The 20,020-nt window shown below is 40.2% G+C and overlaps 1 protein-coding gene across 9 annotated transcripts in view; it reads left to right on the top strand.

Moving 5' to 3' along the window:
* Positions 1-20,020, top strand: part of PPP1R9A (protein phosphatase 1 regulatory subunit 9A) — a 264,007-nt gene that overhangs the window by 225,483 nt on the left and 18,504 nt on the right. For 5 of the 9 annotated variants that reach the window (XM_036010598.1, XM_036010597.1, XM_036010596.1 and 2 more), the window contains 4 exons: positions 5,705-5,862; positions 6,390-6,636; positions 15,643-15,730; positions 15,830-15,907. In XM_036010598.1, coding sequence (XP_035866491.1) covers positions 5,705-5,862; positions 6,390-6,636; positions 15,643-15,730; positions 15,830-15,907 — 571 coding nt within the window. Of the gene's footprint in view, positions 1-5,704; positions 5,863-6,335; positions 6,637-15,642; positions 15,731-15,829; positions 15,908-20,020 lie in introns of all 9 variants that reach the window. The other 4 variants (XM_036010601.1, XM_036010600.1, XM_036010599.1 and 1 more) reach the window with 2 other exon arrangements.

Below are 20,020 nucleotides of genomic sequence, written 5' to 3'. Positions count from 1 at the left end.
ATCTCAGGGAACTTAGGTTATTTTCTACCAAAGGCGTAAGACCTGCATTCTTCCCATAGGAAGTTATAGTATTAAAATACATAATTTGGAGAGTTGCCTAGTTAGCACACATGGGATTACTAATGTCCAGAGATTTTTGACTGAGAAACCGACTACAGTCGTGTAGTCACCCTTGAGTGAGAGCACAGAACCTTCTTTCATGTTGTCATGTCAAAGACACTGCAATGTCCAGAAGAGGACATCTGCACATCTCACCTAGACCCAGCTTTTGCACAGGACTTCATGGCTCTACTCACAGAAGTCTGCAGTTCCCAGCCAGGTAGATTTTCCGTTTCTTTGAATTTTAGGTTATGCAGATATTTTCTATCAGATTGTAGAGACATCTGACACTGAAGGACTCCTAACATATTTAAATGCCTCTGTCTGTTGTCTACATCTATATTCTGTATTTGTCATGGTCTGTGAATCAAGCAGCCCTTCTAAGAGCTTCAAGTGATACACGGTGGGACCTGGGATATTAGTTTCTTCGTGACCCGCAGCCACTACTTCTACGGCAGTCTGGCGGCGTTAACTACAGAGGCACTCCCGAGATACAGCTAGCAGAACGTGGACCTCTCTGCCCTCCGAGAACGGGAGGACAGGTTGACTTGAAGCTGAAGAAGGCTGACTTTAGGTATCAGACTGCAGTGAAGAACGCATAACCGAATACACTTCAGAGGGCACATAAATCGTTTCGAGATTGCATTTATTGACAAAGTTAAAAAAGGAAGTCCTTAATATTTTCCAAAGATTAGCAAATTAATTGTACAGTTCATGCAACAGTAAACTCAGTCCTAATTAAAAGATTAGGAAACAGCAATAATCTTCTACTTGTTCTGAAATGATAAGAAACCAGCTTTCTAAAATTTAATAAATATGACTTGGGATACAAAATGTATCAGCTTTGAATAGTTATAAAGAAACCAACTTTTAATGATGTTTGGGGTGAGAGGTGCCCAGGGGTGGGCTTCTGACCGAGGTGTTACTAGATGAGCTGAAGCTGTGTAACTTGGCCTCAGATGACTTTCTGATTCAATACATCTTCCCTATACAACACTGAAACGAAGTAGCAACTGGAAGCTAAGCCATGGGGTCTTATTTAGGCCAAATATTCAGGCAGTTAGCACTGTGGCAAGGCAGGCAGACAGTCTCCATAGATGTCATGACAGAGCAGCCCCCTCCCCTGGGGCAGGCTGAGGGACACACAGATCTGGACAGTTAACAAGACCAATAGTGGGAAATACTGATTCCTAAAACACAGAGCTATCAGATTAGGATGGAATGAATATCTCTGTAAAAGAAAACGTGTTCAATGTGTTTTATCTTTGTTTATTAATATTAACTACATAAGTAATACATAAATGCAAAAAAATACATAATACAAGAAAATTTTAACATTACAAATAAGATTAAAGTACTGTTCATTGACTAACATCCCCAAATGTAATACCATTTTTGGAAGTAACCACCCTTGTCTATCTGAAGTGTATATTTCTCATGTTTTTTCCCTCTGCAATTACATGTGTGTATCTACCATTAGACAATATATATTTATGTTGCTGGTTTTTAAATATTTATGGTGAATATACACATTGTTCCGAAACTTGCTTTAGTCACTTAAGAATACCTTGCTAAGCTTTTCACTGTCAGTGAATAGACATTTATTGATTGCTTATTACGTACCAGTCATTCTTCTAAGCACTTACATATCTTCTTATGCACTTAGTTCTCAAAATGCAATTACTATATTATGTTATTATCATGTCAGTTTTGCAGTTGAAGATTCTGAGGGACAGAGAGTTTTGGTAAATTGCCCAATTTAGTGGCAGAACCACTGTTCTGGATTCTTTTCAAGGAAGACTAACTCCCGGACTACCTCTGTGGTAACTACTTAATACCACCCCTGTGCAATTCATAAACCTGCCTCTTAGTGCTGTATGTATGAACCCAAAGCCCCATGGGCCCACCCTTTATGAACTTGCAGTGACTGTAAATGATGTGCACCAAGTGTCTCATTATGTTCAGCATTTCAGTGATAATAGCACAAGCCAGGCAGCGTGATGGTATAAGTAAGGTCTGGCTGCTCTCGAGGAGAGTAATGCGCATGAGAATGTGGAGCGGACCCCATTGTCATGCTGCTCCGTTCCTCTGCTCCCCTGCCGCCTGTGTCTGAGCCGTGGGCAGCATTCCATTTACGTCAAAAATAACGTCAATCCAGTGAAAAAAAACCCAATGACTCACAGCATTACTTGAGGGAACTGATCTCGGTGTAATATGATATATGGCATCCTAATTTCACAGAACATTTTTCATAACAGCTGCTAAAGTCATACTCAAATCTATTACATTTCTTTTAAAGCGTCCAATTCAAAGCAATAATGAGGCTATTCTTAAGATGCAGGTATACTGAGGTGGAGTCCCACCCACTTAAAACTGCTCTATCATCAGCTACTTTATATCCTTTTTGTATTTGTCTGGCTATGTGTATCGATTCACTTGAGTCTGCTCTTCTTTTATATGTCTAGTTGAATTTGAGTCAGGGAAAAAAAAGGTCTATTTCAGAGACCGGAAGGTCTAAGAACAGAAAAGAAAGGAGAAAGGAAAATGAAACTTTCCTCTGATTCTTAGGGACAGCAGAGCGACATGCCATGGAAAGAAGGGGTAGAGGAAGGACCCAGAGTCTTGGGTTCTGTGTTGTCCTGTGCTACTGATGAAGGGCTCTGTGGGGAATGAGCGATGGTGAGAGAACATGGCCACCCAAGCCTTACATTGAGTAGCACGGAGCTTAGAATTATTGCCCAGTGGGATTTCTCCTGACATCACCAGCACAGGACTGACAGATCAGTTTTTTTATGTAAGAATTTTATTTCTTGGATAAATATAAAGCCAAATAAAAATCCCTCAATTATTTTTTCTTCTGGTACTATATACTTCTGGGAGTTGGCGAAGGGAGCCGTTGGCATGTATGTTTGCTTGGAACATAAAGTAAGACCAAAAAGAGGGCTCGAAGAAGGCAGATTACTTGTGACGTTTGCTTTCAGACTTGAGCATGGCCTTCTGGAAGGGCAAGCTCCTGAGGCTCAACTCCATCCAGTCTCCTGCACAGGCCAGCTGTGGGACACAGTTAGAAGAGAAGCTAGTAGCCTTGCAGCCTCTGTTTTCCGATCTGAGAAAGAATGGTGGGCTAGAATCTTTACGGTTCTTTTGAGTTAGAATATTCTGATCTTTTATGACATGATAGAAAAAGAGAGCTTCCAGAGGTTGAACAGATTACTCTGCTTGTGCCCAGCAGCTTAACTGCTATCTATACACACCTCCTCCTTTGCATACAGCTCCGCTCACACTCCCGGGGGGTTGGGGATGACTTCTGGTGTCTCCCAGACAGTGTTCCTTCTGGTATAAGAGCTGTTGAAGGGAATGACCTCAGCTACATCCCACTTTTCCAGTTTTTTACTTTAAGACTTTTTTTCAATCGGAATATAAGTCACTGATTTGTAACCCATGCATAACTACTGTAAAGTGACCCTGAGCTCTTTGTTTTCAGATAGTTAAAAACTGTTAGTCAGGTGCTGTGCATTGTTGGCCACTTGGATAATGGATTAGAGGCGCTGCTTTTCGGATTTCGGCTGATTTCATCCTTTAAAGACGTAGTTCCACTCGTGCACTTCAGCAGTTAGAAGCTAGTCAGCGGTAGCTGATGTTAGAGCAGGCATACCAGATTGCCACTGGGGGGATGACTGACACCAGTACCGGGCATTACTGAATAGCGATGGAGCCGGAAGTCCCAGAGTAAAGTCTCCGTATTCTGAGCCCTGCTGAGACGTCGTTCTCCCGCTCCCTTACTCTGACCCGCCCCTGGTGACAGAGCGGCTCCTGCAGTCCTGGGTGCTGAGTGCTCCCTTGGGTCCACCAGGGCCAGGGTTCTATCACAAACAGAGCCATATTTTCAAAAGTTGGGTGAGCTTCCTCCTTAGGTCTTTTTGTCACTAAGTAACCAAAGCCATTATTAAACCAACCAAACAAGAAGTCATCTGAGAAACTTTTTTTCTATAGTTTTCAATGTCTCCTATTTTATGCTCTTTTAACACACGTGTGGGAGATTGATGGTACTATGGCACACGTAGCCTGCTGGAGAAGTAAACTTCCTAGACTAGTCACGTGATAATGTGATTTTGCAACTGAAAACACAACCCCACTGGCATTAAAATCTTACTCTAATAACTTGGTCAACATTAACTAAATTGAAGTGCATGGAGTAGTAGCCTGGGAGTCAGAAAAAGCTAGAATAATCATGGCAGCTTCTCAGCTGGCTGTGTAGATGCGGCAGGTGGCTCAAGTTCTCTGAGCTCAGGAGAAGAAACACACTTAGCACTTGTGTCTTGGAGCTCTTGTGAGGAACACAGGAGACAGTGTATGTGACAGTGCTTTGTGTCAAAACAGATGTGCTATAAAATGTGCATCTGATAGTATATAATAATTATATGTAATAATAATATAATATAGTGATATTATATAGTTTAATAATTATTATATTATTGCTTTCACCTGTTGGGTGTTTTCACATTTTATACGTAAATAAGAGCTTGCAAAGTTGATCCTCTCCCAACTACCACAATTAATGAACTCTTCATGGATAGCTGCAAGTTTAGATTTTAATGGAAGGAGTAAATTAAATTGATTAAGGAGATTATTTTGTCTCAAATATAAATATAATGAAATAAATAATATCATTAATAAATGATAATATCAAAAATAAATATTTTTCTTTCAAATATAAAAAACAAAAAGTCAAAATCATCTTTAAATAATGTCATTCAACAGATGTATCCCCGGGGGGCAAATGTGTTCGTTAGAATCATATGCCAAGTACTAAGTTCCACAGGTAGGCCAGATAAAGCCTGAGGCACTTGCTTGTCTAAGTTTTGTAATATAACATATCTGGAGTGCACCTTTATAATAATACTGTGAAAAGGCATCTCCTGGGGTAATGCTACTAAAAGAAATTGTTTTATTCTATTAATAGCAGTACTAATTATTTTTTTCCAATTCAGTTATTTGCTTTATGTTAATAATTTATATCCAGAAGTACTTAATTATTAATTTCTTGGCCATTATGATTTCACTTAATGACTGCCACTCTGAAAAGGTAAAAGTAAAACCATAAAAGCCTATTAGTAAATTTTGCTCAAGAAAATTTACACTGATGGTCGTTTTTTGTTACCTGTACTGGACCAGCCACCTGACTTTTGTAGGTTTTTGTCCTTAGTTTCTAAGATCTCCCAGCTTTGCTAGACCTTCCTCTTCTATATTTGTTCATCAAACACTCCCGCATGCATATACATACATACATACATACATACATGTCAGTGATTTTTATAGTCATATGGTGGGAAGGTTTTGTGCTCTTTGGGTGTTAGATTTTTGTTGTTGCCTTGGTTATCTTTAGTGCCAGTTCTTTCCCCCTCAACCTTTGTACATTTCTTCCAGATCTCCCTGGGAGGTTTTTTGCTGCTATTTCTGTTACCTGTAGGATCTTAGGCCGTCTTGGCTGCCACCCGTTTCTGGCCTGGTATCACTAAGATTTCGCTACCAGTGTCTGTGGTCTCTGTATCAATCCTCTCCAAAGAGTCCTCTCCCTGATTGGTTTGCAATGTTCTGTTCTTAGACTTGAATGAAGCAGTCCCAGAGACAGAGCGCCTGGATTCCAAAGCCCTGAAAACGCGAGCCCAGCTCTCCGTGAAGAACAGGCGCCAGAGGCCCTCTCGCACACGACTCTATGATAGTGTCAGTTCGACAGACGGGGAGGACAGTCTCGAGCGAAAGGTGAGCACCCTTGACTGTGTTCTGACTTACACTGTTAGGCTGTATCCTTGTTCTTACAGTCGATTGATTTTCTGCAACCAGATTCGATGCTGTAGTTGGAAATAGCCGAAATAGCTCCCTTTTTTGTCTCCAAAATCCTTATTCAACTCAATAGATGCATTGTTGTAATTCAGATTCTTTCTGTACTCATTCAGTGAACTAACCAAGAGCATTATCCACATTGTCATATTTCATGATGGTGTTTTTGATATTCGGCAGTTGCTTTTACCTAGCAGGAAATAATGAATGTTCAAGTAATTGTTTCCATATGTCATAGGTGTCTGTGGTAGTTACAATGGTAATATGGTGAGCTGTGAACTATGGAGTCTCATTCCAACAAACAAAATCGGTTTTCATGGGTATTTACTTAAAAAAAAAGGTCGATCTGATTTCAAAGTAAGTATTACATGGAATTGATGCTCTTGTATCAGCAGCCATCAAACAGTTTCTATAACCACATGCGTATCACCAAATCACTTCTGCCCAAGGGTTTGAGAACTTCCTCCCCAGAGTCAGATTCTGGTGCTCCATCCCTCACCTCCGTGGCTGGCTGCGCGCCCTTCTCGGAGTTTGACCACATAGCAGAATTCCAAGGACCACTGCGCTCAGAAAGGGAGCCTTCCTTCTCTGCTTGGGGAGGTGCTTCACTCTCCTCTCCTGCGAAATCTGATCATGATGCGGAAGACTCTCCCTGCCACCATCAAGCCCCCACCAGGAAAATACCGGAAGAAAAAGGTACTGTTAATTTCTTTGTTCTCCTTCCGTTTTGTCTAACTTCACTAACATCTTAATTTGTGCAATATAAAAATGGCATTTTTTTCTAATCCTAAGTCCTTTGTCTTTTTACAGTTAATATATTTTTTTGTTTGTTTATGTTATGGGATAGAAGAACATCCCCCTTTCATTTATTTGTTTTTTTATCTTTTCCTACCTGGTTAGTAATTTTACCTCTTTAGTGCCCCACAAGTTTACTAATAAAGGAAATTCTTCAGGAGACCTTCTAGAGGTTTTGTGGAATAGTAGCCAAGTTTTGGTAAACACTAAAGTAATCATAGAGAAAAATATATATACTTGAAGATAAAAGTGATACAGGCATTAACCTATTAATTTGGTTTTTACTTAGAAGAAATTTACACAATAATGATTTATATTGCAAAAGAGTGTGATAGAAAGCTATGACAAAGGTAATGCAAGAGATTAGCCAATTAAATTTTTTAAAAGGCTCCTAGAGTTAATATCACAATTTCAAAGCAGTGTCCATAGATTTTGTCTTTTTAATAGTATCTTTTAATTTACAGAAGTCATGAATTCCTGTTTAAACAGGTTAAATGATGCAGAGAGGAATAGAGTAGGTTCATTCTCTTCCTGCCACACCTGACATGCTCCTTTACAGTAACCGAGCAGACTGGGTCAGACAGAGATCCTTGAACAGTGCGGCACTGGTCCTCACACGGCCAAAATACACATACGAGTTTTGACTTCCCGAAGTCTTAGGTACAGGTGTCCCTCAGTGCCCACAGGGTACTGGTCCCAGGACCCCCACAGATACTCAAACTCGTGAATGCTCAATTCCTTATATAGTCTGGGGTAGAATGAAGCATACTGTTGGCCCTCCCCACCCATAGGTTTCCAGCCACAGGTCAAAAATACTACATAGTTGTAGTATTAATTCATAGTTGGTTGAATCCATTGATGCAAAACCCAAAGATACTGAGGGCTGACTGTATATTTATTGAAAAAAATCTGGGGATAAGTGGACCCATGCAGTTCAAACCCATGTTCTTCAAGCATCAACTGTATTATCTTTCACATCTGAAATGAATATGTGTGTGTGTGTGTGTGTGTGTGTACATATACAGAGTGTGTATCTATCTATCTATACACACACACACACACACACACAAGATGTAAAATAACTATATAAAATAAATACTTTGATGTGTATAATGGTGAAGTATCTGCAACTTTGAAACACAATTAAAAATTAATGGATTAACAGATGAGTAGAGAAATGGCTATATGCTAAAGAAAATGTAGCAAAATGGAAATTGTAGAAGTTAGTTGGTGGATATATGTTTGTTCACTGTAAAATTCATTTGTCATTTAAAAAAGTGAATAGCAAAAAAGGAATCTCATTTCTCTCCATACTGATCTAGAGATTTAGTATAACAGACATTTTGTAGAACATGGCAACCTGACTCTAAATTTATAAGAAAGAAAAAAAGGACTAAAATACCTGAAACTCAAAGAAGACTGAGGTGGAAGATCTTGGGGGATGCCTAGAATTATTTAGTTCTGTACATTTTTTATACAGAGGAATACAAATAAACTATGAAACAAAATTAAAGAGCTTAGAAGCAGATTGTATACACACACATTTTATGATAGCCACATGTGTAGATGGTAGAGAAAGAATAGTCTTATATAAATTGGGAAAATTGGTCATTCATATTTTTAAAAACTATAATAGCCATCCCCCTATCACATACCATGCAAAAATTTCATTGGAAGACGATTCCAGACTTAATTGGGTAATATAAAACTGTAAAACTTGAAAAACTAGCCCTGGTTGGTGTGGCTCAGTGGATTGAGCACTGGCCTGCCAACCAAAGGATTGCTGGTTTGATTCCCAGTCAGTGCACATGCCTGGGTTGCAGGCCAAGTCCCCAGTAGGGGGCACGCTAGAGGAAACCACACATTGATGTTTCTCTACTTCTCTTTCTCCCTCCCTTCCCCTCTGTCCAAAAATAAATAAATAAGTAAATGAATAAATAAATTTTAAAAAGCTTAAGACTTAAAGAAGTATATAAGAGAACATTTTGTGACTTTAGGATAGGGAAGGATTTCTTAAACAAGATGCAAAAAAACAGGAAAAGATTGATAAAGTCAAATGATACTAAAATTAGAAATTTCTATTTCTCAAAAGACACAATAAAGAATCTTCCAAACTTGGAGAAAACATTTATTGCTTATGTAACTAACAAAGGATTAGTGTCCAGATTATGGAAATAACTCCCATACAGCACTAAAAAGAAAAAGACAAATAATACAGGAGAAAAATGTGTAATGTCCTGCACAGGCACTTCATAGAAAATGAAAACCAAATGTCTATAATAATATTTATGAAAAGGTGTTCAGCCCCATTAGTAATAAGGAAAGTATGAAATAAATCAAATGAGATATCATTTTATACCCACCATATTGCCAAAGAATTAAAATCTGATATTACCGAGTGCTGGCAAATATGTGAGATAACCATGAATCTAGCATTTGCTGGTGGAAGTGTAAATTGGTACAAGCTCTTTGGACACCATTTAGCATTACCTGGTAAAACTGAACATGTGTCCACCCCCTGACCCAGCAAGTCTTTGCTTATTCATGTGGCCTAAAGAAATCCTGCCCTTGTCTACTGGGAATCATGTGCAAGAATATTCACAGCAGTCCTGTTGCATAATGGGAAAACCTGGGAACAACCAAAAGCCAGTAATCACTAGAATAATCACCAGTAGAACAGATAAATAAATTGCAGTACAGGGTCCGGCAGAAGTACAGCTTGCTTGAGTGTGGTTGGTAGGGTAAGAATATGGGTGTAATGATTTATGTTTTAATTTGAGCATTTCACCTAAAATGTCATATGGTGTGTTTGAGTGTGATATTGTTATTTTACAGAATTACATGCTTATGATTTTGTAATTTAGAAAGGGGCGTTATCTGTGCTGGACCCTATATCTTCCTATAATGAATCAGTGCAGGAGGGAAAATGAATAAACCACACAGAAACAAAACAGGGGTGAATCTCTGGAGCAAGACATTGAGAAGCAAATTACTGGTGAACAATGATGAATACATGTAATTCTATTGCTACAGAGTTAAACAAAACTAGCAAACTATTGAGAGGTACAAACAAAATGTTGAGGTTATGAATGGGAATGACAACGCTAATTACTTGGGGGAGTGTCAGGGAGTAGAAATGGGAGAGTACATACTGGGAACTTCAGAGTATAAACTGCAGTGGGAGCGGGGTGACAAATGAAATGTTTTTTTTTTTTTCTTTATACTCTGCAGCTATCTTATAAATACTCTTGAGTTCAGTGGACAAGAAACATAAAAAGGACCACATATACAAAGTTAATCAATAGACTTTAATATACAAGTAGCTTCAAATAATTTTTTAAAAGTCAAAAATAGGCTAAGGAAATTGTCAATTCATTGAAGAGAAAATCTGCATTATGTATAAAATATAAAAAGATGATCAACCTAATGACAAAGAAATGATCATTTAAAGTAAATACCCATCAAATCGCCTGTAAAGAATCCCAGCAGCCAGCAGCAGCAGTGGTACGGGACATGCTGCTGCACTCAAGTGTGATTGTGTATCGTTGCATTTTCGGAAAATCCGTATTAATTTATCTCTACCAGATCAAAAATTGTAGTCTTTCTACAAATACATGATGAACATAGAAATACAGTTGGTTGTGGGAGCTCACTCTGTTTTGCAACTTTGGGTAAGCACCGTAGGTTTATTTCCGGCATGTCCCCTGGTTTCCCTCCCGGAGCCTGTCAGTTGCTGGAATTGTCTTTCACAGGCAGATCCTGAGCACAGCTCTTCTAGAAGAAACTTTGAGATAAAAATTAAGTACAGTCAGACCTCGGTACTCATCAGCTTCAAAACTCATCAAACTCTGTACTTGTCGCATTTTGACGAGAAAAAATAATGTTTCGGCACCCAGTGCTTGCTCGGGACTCCTCGTACTTGCTAGAACTTGTCTAAGTCACGACGCCACCCCACGAGAGAAAATGCATCATTTGGCACTTGTCAGTTTCAGTACTTGTCATGAGTTCTGGAACAAATTAGGGATGAGTACAGAGGTACTGCTGTACTTAGGAAGGACAGTATACTAGTGGAAGCAAGAGAAAATATTTCCAAGCCCACTAATTTGTCAATAGTCATTGCCAAGTTGATGCAGGACTTGCACTATGATTTTGGCTTATCTCCAAAAGAATGAAAGGCTTCAAAAACTCTCAGTAATTAACCTAAATTGTGGATTATAATCATACTTTTTATAGAAATATACTTGTGCCAAGCCCTGTATCATCTCTTCAGAAGAGAAAATATGTGTAGACCTTAATTGATCCATAAGAAGGCAAAACAGCAGAAGCATATACATATTTGAGCTATAGGATAATACTTTGTGGTCCTCTGAGTTTACCGGGCATAACTAGGTCATTGAAAGAAATTATGAATAGTCAGAGAATGCATCACTCACACATGAAATCTGGCCCAAACACTTTTAAAAGTGTCTAAATTGTGTCCAGATTATTTCTCTCTGCCTTTTACTTCTAATGTATTTATGAATCTTTGAAGTCAGCAGATGTCTCTTCTCAGGTCAGAGAAGTATTATCTGGGTTCGAATTGTGCTTTGCATTCCATTAACTGTATGGTGCAGTAAAATGTGATTAGCAGTCATTAGCAGTAAAATCCATCCTTTTCCCCAGTGCCTCTCTCGTTTGCTACTGCTGCTTCTTTGGGATGAAGTTCCCTGCTGTACTATATGCAGGACCAAGAGAATAGGGAGTGAGGAGTTTCTTTCCTGAAGACCAAGTACTTGAGCTTTCCCACTTTTGATTTTTCTGGGTGGACTGTATTTCTGGGTAACCAGGAACAAGCAGTTAGTTGAGCTTTTATAAAGGACTGACTTGAGCCCTGGTCGGCTAGCTCAGCTGGTTAGAGTGTCATCCAGATATGCCACAGTTGCAGGTTTGATCCCCGGTCAGGGCACATACGTGAATCAACCAATGAATGTATAAGTGAGTGAGACAACAAATCAATGTCAGTCTGTCTCTCTCTCCCCCCCTTCCCCTTGTCTCTCTAAAATCAAGAAATAAAAATTTAAATGAAAAAGTACTGACTTTTTAGTCAGTTATTAGTATGTTTGTTGGTTGTTAACTATGACCAGATGAAAGCAGTACCTCACGTTCTTTTCTTCTCCTGAAAGATATTTCCAACCTTGAGTTTTCTATGCTTTCTATGTTCATGGACATCAATCCGTTTATTTATGTATTCATTCAGCAAATAGTTATTGAGCATCTACACTATGTCAGGAATTGTGTTAAAGGCTGAATGTACATCTATAATCCCGTACTGTCCCTCAAGGCCTTTGCAGACAAGAGTCAGTGTCTGTCTGTCTCTCGCTCGCTCTCTCTCCTTTATTGCTTGTTTGTTTTGTGGTACCTTTTGTCTCTCTGACGCCCCACAACCACCACCACCACCATCATCAACTGGGAAGGCCTGTCCTGCTTGCTTTCCACTTTCAGGCTCTGTTGCACCTCGAACTGAAAGATGTCAAGGAGCCAACTGACCCTCAGAAAGTAGCCTCTTACCAGTCAGTGCCGAGAGCCAAGAGTTTAGACCTTAGTATTCTGAGTCCCGAAATTCAGTAATTTACCCAAATTTAATCAAGTTCAGAGGGACCGATTCATGACGCTCAAACCTAGAAAAAACTAATTTGTAAACCAGAATACTAATTTTCTGATTTACTTTGGGAGCTACAGCTGACATAACAACCAACATCATCCATATGTTTTGTTTTCTCCTGGTTTTTACATTCAGAAATCAGCAAGCTTACAATTAAAGTTAACTGGACGTGTATATGGAGTGTGCTCATTAGACTGGGCTGACGGATGACTGCATTGAAGCACCACCATTGGTACAGCTCTTCCGTGTCCCTCAGGGACTCTCCCTACCCAGTTCCCAAAATGGAACTCAGTATCATTGAAACGTTGGGGAAATTCCACGCTTCCAGTTGTTTGACATTTCAGGGCATGATACAATATAGATTCACAAAGTAGGATCTAATTATCTTCAAAATCTAATTTGGAGAAGAGCATTCTGTAAAATCCTTGAGTTCCTTGCTGTCTGAGACTAATTCACTGTGCAGACCTAGACAGCTTGGAGGTAAAGTGTGTTAACCTGATTTCCTTCTGTGTGTGAGTGTTTATACGTGTGGTTCTTAGAACTCATTGACTCATCAATAAATAAACCAGAATGGGGTTTAGTGATTCTCATAAATACAGACTAGACCTCATCTTTACATTCTTACCTAACACTCCACTCTAGGACATTTCTGCAAGTTGAAATTTCTAACAAGTTAGTTGGAGTGCCATCCATCCATTGAAAGGGCTGTGAGTTCGAGTACTAATCAGAGCACGTACCTAGGTGGCAGGTTCGATCCCCAGTTGGGGCAGGTACAGGGGACAACTGATCGATGTTTCTCTCTCACATTGATGCCTGTCTGTCTGTCTGACACTGCCTCTCTCTCTCTCTCTCTCTCTCTCTCTCCACCCCCTCCCTCCCTTCCTCTATCTAAAAACTTAATAAACATATCTTTGGGTGAGGATTAAAAAAAAAAAGAAGGAAAAGAAAATGAGGACTAGGTCACCAGACTTCTAATTTCTCACAAAGGTGGTGTTTGAGAGATTTCAAAAAGCCTAATAGAACTTTTACATAAAGCTACATAAACTAACACAAATGTCACATGTTCTTTTTCTGAAATCCAGTGTTGGAAATCTTTTTCTGTAATAACAATCCAGTGTTGGTTTTTAGGCAGACTAGAAGTTCAAATGTCCATTAATGTGTGCTTGACTGATTTAGAATGGGAAAGTGCATTATTACTTGATCTTGCCTCTGACTTCAGCCTTTTGAAAGCATTCATGTAAGTGTTCCTTGGAACACACTTTGGCAAATGTGTGAGATAACCATGTGAGGTTGCCTAGCAGCGGGCTCTGCGATGGGCAGAACCAGGCTTTAAGTCCCCAGATGTCCAGTGACTGCAACACTAAGAGGCTGCAGTGTTCCCATACGCATTTTCTCACCTGGCCCTCTCATCACTTGTTAAACATCGCCCAGCTACCACTCATTCAGAAAATAAGTAGGCAGTCTACTTCATAACTTTGCACAGTCCTAGCCATTAAGAGTTTCTTTAGGATTGATCTGGAAGAATCCAGCAGTTTCTTTTCTTTGGCTTCTCTTAACATAATTGAAATTTTGCTTTTTTTTTTTTACATTCCTTAGCAAAATCACCTCAGCAGGTATTTGTGCCATGTCTGTGGATTTTCTTTATGTGTCTGTGTCACATCTGTGGCTACTGAATTCACTCTCCAAAGAGTAATGACGCAAATAGTCGTGATAAATATTTGAGGTTAGAAGTGGATTTTGATGTGGATGTATTTCTGACTCTTGTATTTTATTTTATTTTATTATTATCCTCGCCTAAGACATGCTTGTTGATTTTAGAGAGGGGGAGGGAGGGAGGGAGAGAAACACAGATGTAAGAGAGAAATATTGTCAGTTGCCTCTGGTACACGCCCAACTGGGGACCAAACCCGCAACCTAGGTATGTGCCCTGACTGAGAATCAGACTCTCGACCATTCACTTCGTGGGACATCTCCCAACCAACTGAGCCACACTGGCCAGTGCATTTCAAGGAATTATTGTAATCTAAGTATCACTAACTAAAAATATGCAAAGCTCATTGCGAAAAATCCTCAGTGTTTGTCAATATCCTTTGCTTCTTTAGAGCTTTGGATATAGACTCCTAAATGAGAACTCTGTGTGTACTTCATGTTTTGTAAGTATGTGTGTTAAGAAATATTTCTCCTGAAGTAAATAATATTATAAGCAAAATTAACCTGCATGGTTAACTGGACACTTTCTTAAGAGGTCTGTGCTCTCTGTACTCCACCCCAGGAAGTTGCTGGAGTGTGTTTTTAATTTTAAAGAGATAGAGACAGACACCAATAGATAATTAGGAAGGAGTAATTTCACAGTCTAATATGCATCAAAATTAAACGTCCTTTGATAATCATCTCAGATCTAACTGGATATGCTGACAGGTAATACCAAACAGCATCCTTTGCTAAATAGTTCCAGGTAGAGCCTTAGGAGTTACCTGCCTAGTTCAAGGTGGAATAAGTTGCAGCAGTAGAATCTAGCTCCTACATTTGACATTGAACTCCACTTGCAAAGCCTCTCCACAGATTGTTTTTTGGCATTAGTTCGAGTGTCCCCATTTCCAGCAGCTGCTGCCATTCAGAAAGCCGGCAAAACTCAAAGAGGCAAAGATCACTCAGCTCCAAACACTGAGGAGCGTTTGGTGCCTTCAGCACCACGGGAGGCCGGCCAAGTCACGCTCCAACCCAACTTTAAAGAGACCTTTCAAAGATATCAGTGTCTTAGAGCTGAGCTCCTGCTTAAGAAAGTCTTCCCCACATTCTGCCCTCCTTTGTCCCAGGATCTCTCAGGCAGGCCCTTAGCCAGGGAGAGCCCAGAAGGGAAAGCTCTGACTTGCACTTTCTCCCTAAACCTCTCAGACTTTTGGGGCGACTGGGTTCCTATCAGGAGGCACAGGAACCAAAGGAAAGTCATGTTGGCCCCTGCTTTTGATGTAAAGGGTGATTAGATAGTGTTTACTCTTCTTATTTTGTTCATTCCAATATATGTTTGAAGCCAGCACTCTTTGTGGTATGTATCAGGCCTCTGTCCAACAGGACCGCTCCTGACTTAACTGAGAGTTTCCCCACGTAGGTCTGTTTCCTATAGCTTAAAAAAAAAAAGCATCCATCAGTTTCTTTTACAGTTAGACGTTGAGACAAAGTCCTTCAGAGATGAAGCACTGACTTTTGATTCATAGCTTTAAAAATAATAATAGTCGGTCTTTTTTTTACATACCTGTGTGTTCTAGACGGTGCCAAAGGCCCCAAATCACTAAGGGCATCCAGTTCATTGGTGGTGCAAGGAGGAAAGATTAAGCGGAAGTTTGTGGATCTGGGGTAAGCACCTTAGAACATAAAATGTAAAGCCCTCTGTAGAAGAAGGATTAAAGGAGAAAATGTCAGCCTTCCTTTTCTGACCGTGTGCTGTCATTACAGGGCGCCACTGCGAAGGAACTCCAGCAAGGGAAAGAAATGGAAAGAAAAAGAGGCCAGCAGGTTTTCTCCGGGTAGCAGGTACGGGTGAGTGATTAAGAACACAGATTTTTCTCTGTATCTGAACTTTCTGGCCCCCTTCCATTGTTAACCAAAAGCAGTGGTCAGTATCTTCGATATACCTAGAGGTGAGGTGAAAGAAAAATTTCACAATTTCTGTTTGTCTTACTCCAATTAAAACCTACCCCGGGCCCTGGGTATATCCATTGGCTTCATTGCAGAATTATGGTCTCTTGAACAGTTTCACCAAATACTCATCTAAATACAGCATAATTCTATCTATGTGATACTAAGGACCCGTTGTCTTTCAAGACTGTTCAGTAAGGACTGCCGTCTCCTGCTGGACTCGGCTGTTAGTTTGTAGGCCTCATCACCTGTGCTCACTGCTCAGTAAAGATTGTCCTTTAGAGAAGTGGGCTTGGGGCAGTGTGTTGCCAACTTTCCCCAAGCTCGTGCTGAGATAACTTCATTTAAACTGAGGTTTGTGTAGGGAGACAGTAAAGCACAGCGCTCGGAAGCTCGACCACCTGGGTCTGAGTCAGAGCCCTCGGCTTCCGGATCTCGGACCAGTTATTTCGCCTCTGTGTCTCCATGTTCTCATGCGTGAACTGGGGGCAATGACAGTGTCTGCCTTAAACACTAGTGTAGGGGTTGAGTGAGTTTTCATGTAAACATTTAAAATGCTGCCTGGCACATAAGACGTATTCAAAAACAGTAATAAAGACAAATATTTGCAGGTTATGGAGTTTTAGATTTATTGTTTCATTCGCTCTTTACAATAAGATCAGGAGGGCTGATGGTAATACCATACTTGACTGATGAAAAACTTCACCTTTATATAGTTTAATTGATTGCCCCAGGATTATGCAACAGCCAATTAATTCCAATTAACCAGGGCTGGTGCCCCCTGTCTAGATGCCTTTCTGATGCCCGATGGCATCTTCAGGTCCCTATGCATTTAATGCTTTTTTAAAAGAATTTCAACTATAGTTTATACTGAGTATTATTTTGTATTAGTTCCAGGTGTACAGCATAGTGGCTAGACAATCATTTACTTCACAAAGTGGTCCCCTGATATTTCAAGTATCCACCTGGCACCACACATACATAGTCACAATATTATGGACTATATTCTCTGTGCTGTACTTTACATCCTGGTGACTCTTTTGTAACTACCGATTTTTACTTCTTAATCCCTTTACCTTTGCAACTCAGCACCCCCAGCCCTCCCTCTGAAACTAACAGTCTGTTCTCTGTATCTATGGATCTGTTTCTATTATGTGTATTCTTGCATTTTGCTCCTTAGGTCCTACATGTGAGTTTTTGTCTATCTCTGTCTGACTTATTTCTGTTTCTTTTTAAAATTTGGGAATCATCTCAAAAGCAAAGACTAAGAAAGATACAAACAAAATGCTAAGAATAGAGGACTATAAAATTATTTGGGAACCACTTATCCATTTCATAGGTGGTCCTCTGCTGTTTCCTATTTTATTTTTCTCTTTCCTGGCATACCACACAGCAAGAAATTATACTTTCTCCCTGGGATTACAGAAGAATGGGGTGGGGGATGAGAAGAGAGAATTCCAAATTAATTATTTTTGTTAGTGTGGGTTTTTGTTATGCTGTACAGTCGGGAAAGGGTAGAAAGCTCTGTGTGTATTGAGGACAACAATTGCAGAAAAAAAATAATATTAAGACCATAATGCAACTCAAAAGAGATTTAACTTTGTGTGGTTTTGGAGTGAGAAATGTAAAGCAGTCTACTTTTGTGCCTTAAAGTTAAGAATAGAAAACTATCAAATATATAAGGGGAAGAAAAGAAACTTTGGAGAGAGAGAAAGAGGCCCAGGTCCACAGTGGGAGAAAACTCGGACACCCCTGAAGGGACCTCGTCTTCCCTTTCACCCCGGGCCTCTGAGACAGTCCCTCTAACCTTCAAGGCTGAAAGGGACACAAGCACAGGCACTCAGCAGGCGTGAGAACATTTGACCGAGTGTCATCAGAGTAGGCAGAGAGTATGACTGCCTTGTGTAAATTCCAGGTGAAAATCAAGCAAACCTTGGTTCTGTTGGTGAGCGCTCCCCTGACTCTAGGCAACATCACGGGTGGTCAGTGGCAGGCTGTCCCCCACGCGCTGCCTCCCAGCAGCTAATGCCAGCTTTTGAACCGGCCAGGTTTCTCGCTGGAAAATTTTCAGGTGGTTACTGGAAAATTTAGAAATAGAATAGGAAAGAAGAGAGACTTTTCTGTTTGAAGAAAATAATTTTTTGAGCTCTCACAGTAATTTGGTTAACACTGATCAAATCTAACGTCAGCCTTTGTTGTTCCGTGCGGACTGATCATGGGTCCAGTACCTTGGGAAACGCACTCCAGGAAGAACAGCCACTGGCAGGTGGCGGCGTGGTGCCACTGAGCTGGTTCCACAGGGTCCCTGAAGGCAGCCAGCTAAAGGGACCAGTAGCTGCAAGGCCCCACTGCCACTGTGGAGAACTGGCAATAAATTCACTGCCCTGTGAGGCTTTCTCCAAAAAAGTAGAATCTGATTCACAGATTGAGTTTGTAATCTTATCTCCTAGGCATTTCTTCCCGTTGTTATAAGGTGGTAAAAATCTAATAAAGTCATTCCATTATAATGTGAGGCAATTCGACATTAAAAGGGTGAGGCATTTGCTAAATTTGGTCTTGGTTTTAGTTTTTTTCTTCCCAAAAGAGTAAAGAATTTACCTCATTGTATTCCTTACAGAGACATAATGACTCAAATATATGACTAACATGAAACAAATAGATGACATTGAGATAATAAACAAACGAACTCCACAGAGAAATAATGTTGGTTTTATCCTTTTCAAATATGTGCTCAGTGAACATTCTGATTTAAATAGGTAACATAGCAGAGAACAAAAGCAGGAGACATTTAGTTGTTCAAGCTTCTTCATCCCCTCAAGGACATATCAAAGGGTAAAATAAAACACCAGTTGCAGTTCTAGAATAGCGGCCACCGAGGTCAGCGCACTGTCAGCCTTGGAGCTCTGCGGCGAAGCTCGCAGCTCAGGCCCTGCACGGAGGCCCTGCAGCGGACCTGAGTGTCTCCCATCAGGGCAGAGGGCAGCGGTGGGGAAGTGACAGGGCAGGGTACTGGCACTTCTTTGGGGAAGCAAACCGTCGCTTACCTGAAGTGTGAACAGTGGCAAAAACCCTGAGCTGGGACCCAAGTATTCACCCTGACTTGGCCATAGGTAAGTCTCAGAATTCCCTGGACCTTGGTTTCCTACCAAAAAAACGAGTGAGGGGGACTCAGAGAGCCTGGTCTCCGACCCCCATCCATCTCCATCTGCACTCCCTGGTATGCAGCCCATAGCCAGACGGGGCCACTGAGCGCGGGAGATGGGGCGCGTTTCCGTGGAGATGTGTTGTTGGGGGAGATGCGTGCTGGATTTCAAAGACAGTTGAAAAAAAGAATGGTAACTGTCTTACTAATAATTTTAATAATTTTATACTGATTACATGTTGAAATAATATTTTGAATATTTGGGGTTAAATAAAATCTATTACAAAAATTAATTTAACCTTACATTTTTTTCAGGTGGTAACTGGAAAATTTTAATTTGTATAATGTGGTTCATACTCTGTCTCTGCTGGGCAGTGTTGATCCATACGATTCTGTGAAAAACAAATACTCTTCGGATTTCTAACAAATACTCTTTCCATCTATAAATTAGCATATATTCATTGGTTTACTCTTTTTTATCTAAATGTGCTTCCCTTTTTTCCAAATACGATCTGTTTATATACAGAAAGTACATATGTTACAATATAATTTATTTTAAAAGAAATTTGACAGGGAAAACAAGAGAAAGCAAAAAGTAAGGTTGGTACCTAAAATAGAACATCTTCAAGGATACCTTCATAGTGAACCTAACAATGGCCTTCATTCAGTAAAAGCCAAGGGCGTGATGTCAGCGTAGGGAGGAGCCTGCATTCACATCCCAGCTGTGCCGCTCACATCTCAGGCAAGGTACTCACCCTCCGTGCCTTCGTTTCCTCATCCATAAGACAGAAACATGTATTTCACATGCCTGTTCAGGTCATTGGGAAGATTGAGAGAGTCACATTTAAGCACATTTAAATTTCTTA

The sequence above is a fragment of the Phyllostomus discolor genome, chromosome 10, assembly GCF_004126475.2.
Source record: "Phyllostomus discolor isolate MPI-MPIP mPhyDis1 chromosome 10, mPhyDis1.pri.v3, whole genome shotgun sequence".
Classification (NCBI taxonomy): Eukaryota; Metazoa; Chordata; class Mammalia; order Chiroptera; family Phyllostomidae; genus Phyllostomus; species Phyllostomus discolor.
This window is presented reverse-complemented; position numbering and strand designations above follow the sequence as displayed.